The following is a 10,749-nucleotide window of genomic DNA, read 5'->3' as shown; positions in this document are numbered from 1 at the left end:
TTCGGATTTGCCGAATGTTCGGATTAGCGGGGTTCGGATTTGCGGGGTTCTACTGTATATCATACTAGTTACGTCATCCATCTGAGCGTGATAACGTAATCGATGATTTTTTAAATGAGAGTGGGGGTCACGTGATAGCTCATTTGAAAGGTTATTTAATTCTCTATTCAGTAATATACAGGTTAACATAGTTATTTATAAAGGGTGTTCAAAAAATTAATTTTGAATTAAATTAATTGAGACAAATAGAAGAATGTATGTAATTTATTTAATTCAAAATACATTTTAGTGCTGTCAGAAAACAGAAAGAAATGTTTATTTGACAAAAAAGTATTGTTTTCGCTTAAATTCAATGTTAAAGCTGCAACCCACTTATCTCTTAGCAGTTTGAACATTGAAATAGCCACCTTTACTTAACAAGCCATGAAGTTGAAATATGGTAAAATCTATTGGTAGACTGATTAATTCTGACAGTTCTCATTTGTTTTTAAATAATTTTCACTGTATTTACAGAGAAACTGAAATATTTTACAATATTTCGTGCTCCAAATTATAAAGAACATTAAAAGGTATGTTATTAAGATGATTTTAGTTCAATATAATATATTTTTATATAAACTTACGTGCATATAGAAATCCGTCCACTTAAAAATTTTGTCATGTTTAATGTCTTATATTTCCTTAAACCTGTTGGCAGATTTAAGTGACTTTTTTAATATGTTATAGCCTAATTCTTTTACAATACCGCTGTAATAATATTGTTGCTAACAAGTTAAATTTTTATGGTGTACCGGGCATTTATAAAATACTGAAATTAAAACCCAACTATAGACTCCGGTTTTCTTAACATTTTGTTTTTTTGATTATTTCGCTAATGTTTAACAACTAGATTTGTTCTTGATCAATTCAGGGTGTTTCTAAATAAGTGCGACAAACTTTAAGTGGAAAGGAACAAAATGCAAAATTTTGACGCCTGTATTTTAAATGTAATCATTTTTTTCGAATCCTGAGAAAACTAATAAGTATTTTTAAAAAATTTAAACGCAGAATGAAAGATTACTTTATTACCGAGAGCCGAAAGTCCGTTAGAATGAATAAAAAGTTTTTTTAATAACCTATTTGAAACTAAAAATCACACTAAATTTTCTTAGTTTTTCACCCCTGTAACTTATTAAAATAAACATAAAAGTTTTCAGGGACTTTCGGCCCTCGGTCCTAACGTAATCTTTCATTCTGCGTTTAAACTTTTGAAAGATACTTATTAGTTTTCTTAGGATTCGAAAAAAATGAATCCAGTTTATATTCTTGTTATTTGGTTTTTTTTGTATAATAAACGTTACTTACAAGGAATTACTTATAATATTATTTTGTAAAAACTTCTAATTAATAATATTTTCTTATTCGACTCAAAAAATACTATAAATTTTACCAGAATTTGTACTTTAAAATTGTAGTTTCGAAAGCGGTAGTCCGAAAGTCAGACTACCGACGTCATCAATTGTGACATTGCCTTTTTCTCTTCATGGCTTGTAAAGTAAAGGTGGCCATGACATTGAATTTAAGCGAAAAGCAACGTTTATTTGTGAAATAAACGTTTTTATCTGTTTTCTGACATCAGTATATAAGATGTATTTTGAATTAAATAAATTGCTTACATTCTTCTTTTTGTGTCAATTAATTTCAAATGAGCTATCACACTACCCCTACTCTCATTTAAAAAAATCATCAATTACGTCATCACGCCCGCATGAAATGACGTCACTATATGATATATATGACAAAAAGTCATAATTTAAAAATAAAAATCGAATTTGTTCCAGCATTTTTTCTAAATTCACCCATTCTCGACATAATGAATTTATTCCAACTCAAACGTCCTCACTGTAAGTTTCTATATTGTTTTTTTTTATAAAATATTGCATAAATATGTTTTTATTTTTTTTTTTACAAACGACAAATTTTTTATATCGAGCACCTAATACTATTGACTGTATTGGAAATAAATTATCGTTCATATTAAATTATCTATATATTTATACTAATAGGTAAACCTCAAATTTTTGCTTTATTGCTTGTTTTTTTTTGTAACGATGTGGTCGCCAGCCTTCGCTAGAAGACGAAAAGAAGAAGCATGATAAACTCTTTTTTACATACATATTCAGTTATTAATTTAGTCTTAGTAATTTGTCCTATATTATCTTCTTGTACCCTTCCAATTTCAGGGAGTAGATAAGGGTATTTTTTAAATACCCTTAACCCGGGAACGAAAATAAAACTTTCGGTATGATTTATTAAATCGAAAGAACCAGTTTACACAACTCGTACCGAAAATAGGTACTTTCGGGACTAATTTTTTCACTTTCCGGACGCTTTTTTTACTTTAAGGGACGATTTTGGGTAGCTAGGTAACGGCTTTGACAATAATATCAACTTTGTATTTTATTGTGACAACGCTTGTCATAATTAAAGTGTTTAATAAAAGTTCATAAGTAAAGTTTATATGTACAGCCGGTTCCTAAAAAAACTGATACGACTCTTATTAAGATTTGATCATGTTGAGCAGTGTATTTGATTGATCTGACATTATATTTATTATGACAGACAAATAATAAAATAAACAAACAACAAACAACTGATTCATGAAAAAACTAATAAGTTTTTTAGAAAAATTTAAACGCAGGATGAAAGATTACATTATTCCGAGGGCGGAAAGCCCCTTAGAATAAACAAGCAGTTTCTATTGAATGAAATATTTGAAATTAAATATCACACTTTTTTTTATTTTCAGCCCTGTAACTTATTAAAATAAGTATTATAGAAGTTTTCAGGGACTTTCAGCCCTCGGTAATAATGCAGTCTTTCATTCTGAGTTTAAATTTTTCAAAAATATTTATTAGTGTTTTTAGATACAATTAAAATCCATTGAGAATTTTGACATGCGTCACAATTTTGCATTAACTCAATGTAAAATTCTAAACTGTTGAATTCCAGCTTCCCTAATTATTTGACATCAAAAGACATTAGAAACTATTTGTAGAGGATTGAAATCTGTATTGAAAACAACTGTTAAAATTGGTCTACGTAATTAAACATATTCCAAAATTTTGTAAAAATTTAATACATTTCAGTTTTCAGCCCAAACTTAGGCCACACACAATGCAATAATATTCACATTTTGGAACTGTCAATATTTTTATTTTATCATCTATTGTTTAAAAACAATACAGTTGATAAGATACCCTCAGTTGCGGAGCAAGTATTAATAATAAAGATTAATAATAAAGTCTAAGGCATATATTTTTAAGGCATATAATGACAGATTGGAAGACTAAAATTCACCTCCAAATACCTGGTAAAAACAATATCGAAACGGAAAATATCGCAATCAACCGGGGCCTGTTTCAAGGAGACTCGTTGAGTCCTTTGTGGTTCTGTTTAGCTTTGAACCCCCTTTCCCAGCTATTAAACTCTACTGACTCGGGTTTTAGCATTAAAAACAATAATACTGTGGTAGCGAAGCTCAATCATCTGTTGTATATGGATGATTTGAAATTAATGGCTTCCACTCGAGAACACCTAGAACAGATGCTAAAAACTGTAGAAACATTCTCTAATGATATTAGTATGCAGTTCGGCCTAGACAAGTGCCGTGTTTTGAATATAGTCAGAGGAAAGGTACAGCCCGGTGGATTCGATATGCAAAATGGCCAGAACATCGAGGCCATGGGCGAAAATGATATGTACAAATATCTTGGAGTAAAGCAGGCGCGGAAAATTGACCATAAGCAAATGAAAACAGAGATAACTACTGAGTTTATACGAAGGGTAAAACAGCTGCTTCGTTCACAGCTTAACAGTAAAAATTTGTTTAAGGCACTAAACACCTACGCTTGTTCCGCGCTTAGCTATTCATTTGGTATTGTTAAGTGGACAAAAACGGATATAGAACATCTTCAGCGAAAAGTACGAACACACCTCACAAAAGCACAAAAACACCACACTAAAAGTGCAGTAGAACGAACGACATTACCGCGGTATATAGGAGGCAGAGGTCTTATGGATATAGGTGAGCAGTTAGATAAACAGATTGCTAATTTAAGGACTATATATATAAATATAATATATATAAATATGTAATAGTAATTGTAAGGAAAAATTAAATCTTTCAGCCCTAGGCCTTCACGGCCTGTTGAGCTTAATAAATATAATTTAAGGACTTATTTTCAGATGCAGGCTGAGTCATCTACTCTACATCGCGCTATTTGCGCAGTAGATGACACAGCACCGATCAAACTGAGGGAACCAGAAATGCGCATAAACCACCTCACTAAAGACGAAAAAATGCGCACCTGGATGAGTAAACCTTTGCACGGGCGACATCCCAATGAGGTCAGCCAAGACTATGTCGACAATACAGCGTCGAACTATTGGTTGACGTCAGGAAAGATGTTCCCTGAAACGGAGGGTTCATTACTGGCCATTCAGGATCAGGTTATACCAACCAGAAATTACCTGAAATATATCATCAAAGACCCTCAGGTTCAAAACGACAGATGCCGATATGGATGTCAAGCCCAAGAAACCATCCAACATATTACCGGGGGCTGCCAGGCATTTGCTGCAACTGAATACAAGGAACGGCATGACGCAGTGGGAAAAATCCTTCATCAAGAGATAGCTATCAAGCTGGGACTTCTCCAAACGGACCATCTCCCTTATTATCAATACGTCCCCGAGAGTATGCTTGAGGATGGCAACTACAAGCTATACTGGGACCGCACTGTGCTCACAGACCAAACAGTGGCACATAATAGACCAGATCTCGTACTAGTTAATAAATTAACAAGACAAACAACACTAATTGATGTGGCGATACCTAACAACAATAATCTACGCAGTAAATTTACTGAAAAGATCGCCAAGTACAGAGATCTGGAAATTCAAATACGAAGGCAATGGAGAACGCAAAGTACCCAGACGATACCGATTATTATGTCTACTACTGTAGTCATTCCGAAGACCCTCCTCGAAAGCATAAAAAAGCTGGGTCTAAACGAACACCTTTATAAGACCATGCAGAAAGCTGTATTGCTCGCGACGGCCAGATGCGTACGAAAATTTCTGGGAGAAACTCCAGCATACCAAGTCACCTAGGGCTCGATAACACGGAAAGAGTCCCACCAGAGCTCAATCCTTTTGATACCGTAAGTATCTGGGATGAGTCAATTTTCCCCTTATAGGGAGTGTGAGCCGTATGGCTAAATCTGATAAGTCTAATAACCGTGGAACAGAATAAGCTATCTGACAAATTTTAAGATTTGGCAGTGACATTGACAGTATGTAAATATTAAGTATTTATCCTTCAAAATACACTGCTCAATTTTCTACAAAATACGCGTCAAGAGTCGTATCAGTTTTTTTTGGAACCAGGTGTACATATTATTGTATATTTTTTTAACATACAAAACGGCTGCAGAAAAAATATTGTACGTAAATCCAAAAGTAATTTTACGAGACTCGCAGGATTCCCAGCCTACGGTTCGCCCTGGAAACTTCCTACACGTCTCGTAAAATATCACTTTCGGAATTTATACGTTACGTAAATTACTATTAAATATTATTAATATTAAAAATTAAATTATTAATGTAAAATATTTTATATTACAAAATTTTGCTAGAAACTATTTTTTGAAAATATGGCAACATTGGTTGAAAGGTGACATGACATCCTGACAAGATAGCACTTAGCACTGACGCATGACGGTGGCACTGACATGACACTGACTGACAACTGTCACTGACCACTGACAGCATAATCAAGATGGAGGATTTGTTTGAAAGTTTATGGTTTAATTATGTCAAAACAGTAAATTTTAAATGAGGAATATAGAAAAAATATGCATTGAAATCTTTAAATACAGAACCCGACATTTTTAAAGCATTATAAAGTGAGTGAAAAAAAATACATAATAAATATTTCAAATTTCAGCTAATATTTATTGTCACATTTCTTTCACCCACAGATTTACCTAATTTTAACTGAAATTTGCATATAAAATCAACTTTAATAATATGGAAATAAAACAAGAAACTACGGTGAAAACTTGTAAAATAGAAACATATAATGAGGCGTGTGATGGTTCCTTGGATGTCTTCAAAATAATTGAAATTAAGGAAGAACCCAAGGGAGAATGTGCATATTATGATACATTTGATTATGGAGACTTAAAAAATGAATTTCCCCTAAAAACTGAAGTAGAAGATGAATATAAATTGACATCTTTTGAAGAAAAGCAAACGAAGAATGAAGAAAGTAAGTAAATTACATTGGTGTTTAAGGCCCCCATTCACGTTGAGGTCAATATCCATACATGTCACAAGTATCAGTATCGCGATACAAATCTCATAGTGTGTTTGGCTGTCTCAGTATCGCTACATCAATGTCACAAGGGTATCGTCATCTGTATCACTGTCTTGAAAGCTTGATACCACTCCTTATGGCAAATATTAAATCTTTTGACAATGTAACTGCTATAGCAGTGATCACGGGTGATGGCGGCAACTCCATTTCTAAGTAATAATAATAATAATAGCTTTATTGTCCAACAGGTATCCATTTATAGGACAATTTTACATTAATTATAAACTAAATTTTAAATTACATTACTTTGTATTGAATGTAGATGTGAATTGAAGAAAATTTTATTTCAACTGATGTTATGTTTCATAAGAACTCAATGTATAGGTGCAGTCCAGATACAAATCTCATTATATGTATATCACAACTTGTCTCAATACAGATCTCAACGTGAATGGGACCTTTTGTAACAACTTATAGAAAATTAATTATACTTTGAGCAAGTTCATTGTTAACTGAAAGGTATACATAATATTTATGTAAATTATACAACTATTTGAAGTTGATTTTAAAGGGACGTTTTAACGCTCATGCAACTTGCAAAAATTGACTTGTACATGCAAATGGGTGCATGAAATCGAAAATTGTTGACTTACACAAGCCATAAAGTTTGACTTAGTAAAATCTGGATGGTTAGATAACTTGCATGGAGTTGGCGCAAATGCATGAAAATGTAAACAACACACCAATGTCACTCATGCCTAGTGGGTTGAATTGGTGGGGTAGAGTAAGAATGTGAAAATATTTAAATTGATTAAGATGTTTTCTTACAAAATATGTTTTATTCTGTGGATGAATATTTTAGTAACTGATGATATATTTTACATGCTTATAATTTTAAATTTTGTTTTTTTGTTTGTCTTGTACTTATGTAATCTGATTTAGCGTAATTTTAAGCTACGCACTGCTCTCTAGTGCGCTCAGGACTTGAATACTGCTCTGTTGTTTGGTCTCCATTTCATCAAGTCTACATTGATGGATTGGAGAGCGTTCAGCGGAAGTTTCTAAGATCTTTGGCTTATAAAGCACATACTAATATAAGAAATACTAAAAATTTTGTCATAGATTATTCTGGAATAATGTCTCAATTTAACATTGCTACACTGAAGAACCGCAGGTGGAGAGCTGATATGTTGTTTTTATTTAAACTTCTAAACAATGATATTAATTGTCCCTCGTTGTTGGATAATGTGTACTTCAATACAATTCATAGAACTCGACACACTGCACTCTTTTATATTCCTTTTCATAGAACTGAGTATTCTCGTCATTTTCCCTTGTCGAGAATGCTCAGTTTTTGCAATGACATGAAACTTGATCCATTCTGTCTAGGCATTAATGACTTCAAGAGGCAACTTGAGAATTTAATTAGTTAAATATGTGATATTTTTCATTTGCTAACTGTGATTTGATATATGTACTGTGTTATTTTACAAATTTTATTGGTTAATTGTCTTATATTCATTGTTTTTTATACATGATCTTACTTATTCTATTTTTTTTTGTTTTTGTATTTTGTAAATGGTTCTACCGTAGAAATAAATAAATAAATAAATAAATAAAATTTTACATATACAGTAGAACCCGATTATCCGTGCTGCTCGGGATTGGACATGGCAAGGATAATTGAAAAACATGGATAATCTGAACATTTATTTCTTATACTCCATCTAATTTACTTACCGTTGCACGTCATCTGCGTCATCGCCCAAGACGTCACATGATACCAACACGAAATATTTAGGCGGTAGGTGTGTTCTTTTTTAGAATCACTTTACCGAGTACACTAGCGTTACAGCCACTTGGCATATTTTATTATATACGCGTAGAAATAATATTTAAAGATTTCTATTAATGTTAACTTAAAGAAATACACAATAATATGTTTCATCTAATTTGTATAAATGGATTATAAAGCGTTTGTATGAAGCACATTTGTTCGGAATACACTGTAACTATAATCGAACGGAGGTGATATTTTGGCATAAATTGGTAACATTTATTTGACAGTTGCGATGATGACACTTCATATTTGTTTATATTCTTTACTATAAGTATTTGTTTCATTATATTTACTGTTTTTATTATGTACTTTAACGTAAGATTATAACTTAATTCTTGTTTTCTATTTCTAAAGTTTTTATTTATTTACATTGAATATTAATTTGTTTTGCTGTATAATCCACTTCCGCAAAAATTGTGTGATGTATTTGATTTAAAATGAATTCAAGAATTTTTTGTAATTGGGCAACAATGTCAACTTAGATCTCTAACGTAAATAATGACGTGCAACGGTAAGTAAATTAGACGGACTGTATATAAATATAATACATATGTACGTAATACATACATATGTACCTACCATAAAAAGTTAACAGAAAAAAATAAGTCTTTCATTATGAGTCTCCCTCTCGGCGTATAGAGTATCCTTAGAGTGACTAGTGATGTAAGAAGAGAATATTCTCTGCCAGAAAATTCTCAGCGAGAATATTCTCAGACAGAAAATTATTTTCGAGAATTTTCTATATTGTTTTTGCCAGTTCACCTCGTATATTTTTTACATCCCAAACATTATTATTCTTGAAGCTCAAACACCTACTTGCCGCTTCGCTCATGAAATGCTTTTTCGCTTTCATGCGATTTTAGATCAAATCCCCAAAAATCTAAGTAGGCGGGGCTGGGGAATCCCATGAACCACTAGCTAGGGTGTTTACAGTGTCAGTATTTATTGTTTTGATGCTATATTAACGTGCAAATATTTAGAATGAATCGAAGTAAAGCATAATTTACTAAAAAAACCTAAAATGCTCACTATACTATTCGCAAAGTCGATTGAAGTTCAGTGAGTACGAGAGTGTAGACAGGTTGTTCATGCGACTTTGCTGCGCCTCGGCCTACTTGCATTCTGTGGCGGTTTTTGAGACCAAGCCAAAAGAACCGAAGTCCTTATTATCGCCTAGCGTGAATGTGTTCCTCACGAAGTAGAACGATTGTGTAGTGATGGGTACTTCAGAATTCGATGAACTTTCCTGCAGTAGCTTCGCAAGAGTGTGGTGCTCGCTTTAAAAGGAATATATGGTACTGTAAAATTAAAAGTGTACAAGGTAAAACAAGTACTTTTGCAAATTTTGTGATAGTCAATACTTGAAAAATGCAACAAGAATGACAAAACATTTAGTAAAATGTGTTAAATGTCCAGTGGGAGCGAGATAATTATTTGAAAAGGATCAACAGAAACATTCGTCAACTGCTTTTCAGCCAACACAGTTGTTAGATTCGTCCAATGGCGGTAAGCATGCCTTCATTCAGTGCATCGACTGAAAGAAGTTTCAGTACTTTTGGTTTTCTCCACTCCTCTAAAAGAAACCGGCTTACTGGTAAACGGGCTGATAAGGTAACTTTTATTGCTCACAATTATAAATTGTTAGACGTAGGTAGGGATGGCAACGATGTATCGATAAATTAAATTTATCGACATATTTTAAAATTTTATCGATATTTTTATATCGATATTCAACTTTTGATTTATCGGAAAATATATCGATATTTGAGATTCAATATATCGCCCACCCAAGATTAATATGCCATATTGGCAAGATATAAAATTATAATAAAATCTTGTAATATAAATCATATCCTTATTTTTTTGAGACGCTTAGGGCCAATTTCTCATATCGAGTTCAACTCCAGTTTAACCTGAACTTCTAGTTAAACGTCAGTTTAAAGTCAAAATCATCTTTCTCAATTCACGTTCAGTCGGTGATAGTTTAAACTTGAACGATGCTTGAACGGTGGAATTCGGCCGTTCAAAGATTTCAGAACTCAGTTCAGATGATTTCATGGACTACGCATGCGTTGTATTAACATGAAACGCTGTCATAATATAAATATATCCTATTTTATTATATTAAGCCTAACAATAAACGATAACATTATTTTTGTTTTTATAATATTTATTTATAATTATTATTAAAATGACTATTTGACTATAAATACTTAAATTTAACTTTATTCAAAAACAGCATAAAAAAGGTTGTTCAAAATGGCGATAGTTTTTTACCTTTTGCCATTTATTGGCATTTCTCGAAAGCTGTAGAACGAGCACTGACATGAACGTGTAATGAGAAATGCATTCCAAACAAAACCTAAGATCACCAGTGAACCTGGTTCAACTGAACCATAGATTACCGCAGGTATGAGAAATCGACCCTTAGTATATTATAGGTATGGTTTGTTCAACAGTAAATAGTTTGAGTTCAATTAGTGCTGTCATAAATATTATAAATTTATCTGACCTGGCCCATTGTTAAGACCCACCCGGAGCGATAAGC

The 10,749-nt window shown here is 32.5% G+C and overlaps 1 protein-coding gene across 4 annotated transcripts in view; it reads left to right on the top strand.

The window, feature by feature from the left end:
- The first annotated feature begins 5,799 nt into the window (after positions 1-5,799).
- Positions 5,800-10,749, top strand: part of LOC114325631 (zinc finger protein 239-like) — a 50,177-nt gene continuing 45,227 nt past the window's right edge. For all 4 annotated transcript variants that reach the window (XR_007699222.1, XR_007699224.1, XR_007699221.1 and 1 more), the window contains exons 1-2: positions 5,800-5,948; positions 6,024-6,313. Coding sequence is in view for 1 of the 4 variants with exons in the window: in XM_028273741.2 (XP_028129542.2) it covers positions 6,073-6,313 (241 nt within the window). In the remaining 3 variants the exon portion in view is untranslated. The remainder of the gene's footprint in view (positions 5,949-6,023; positions 6,314-10,749) is intronic.

Source organism: Diabrotica virgifera, chromosome 1 (assembly GCF_917563875.1).
Source record: "Diabrotica virgifera virgifera chromosome 1, PGI_DIABVI_V3a".
In the NCBI taxonomy this organism is placed as follows: domain Eukaryota; kingdom Metazoa; phylum Arthropoda; class Insecta; order Coleoptera; family Chrysomelidae; genus Diabrotica; species Diabrotica virgifera.
Note: the sequence above shows the minus strand (reverse complement) of the source record. Positions and strands in the feature narration are given on the sequence as shown.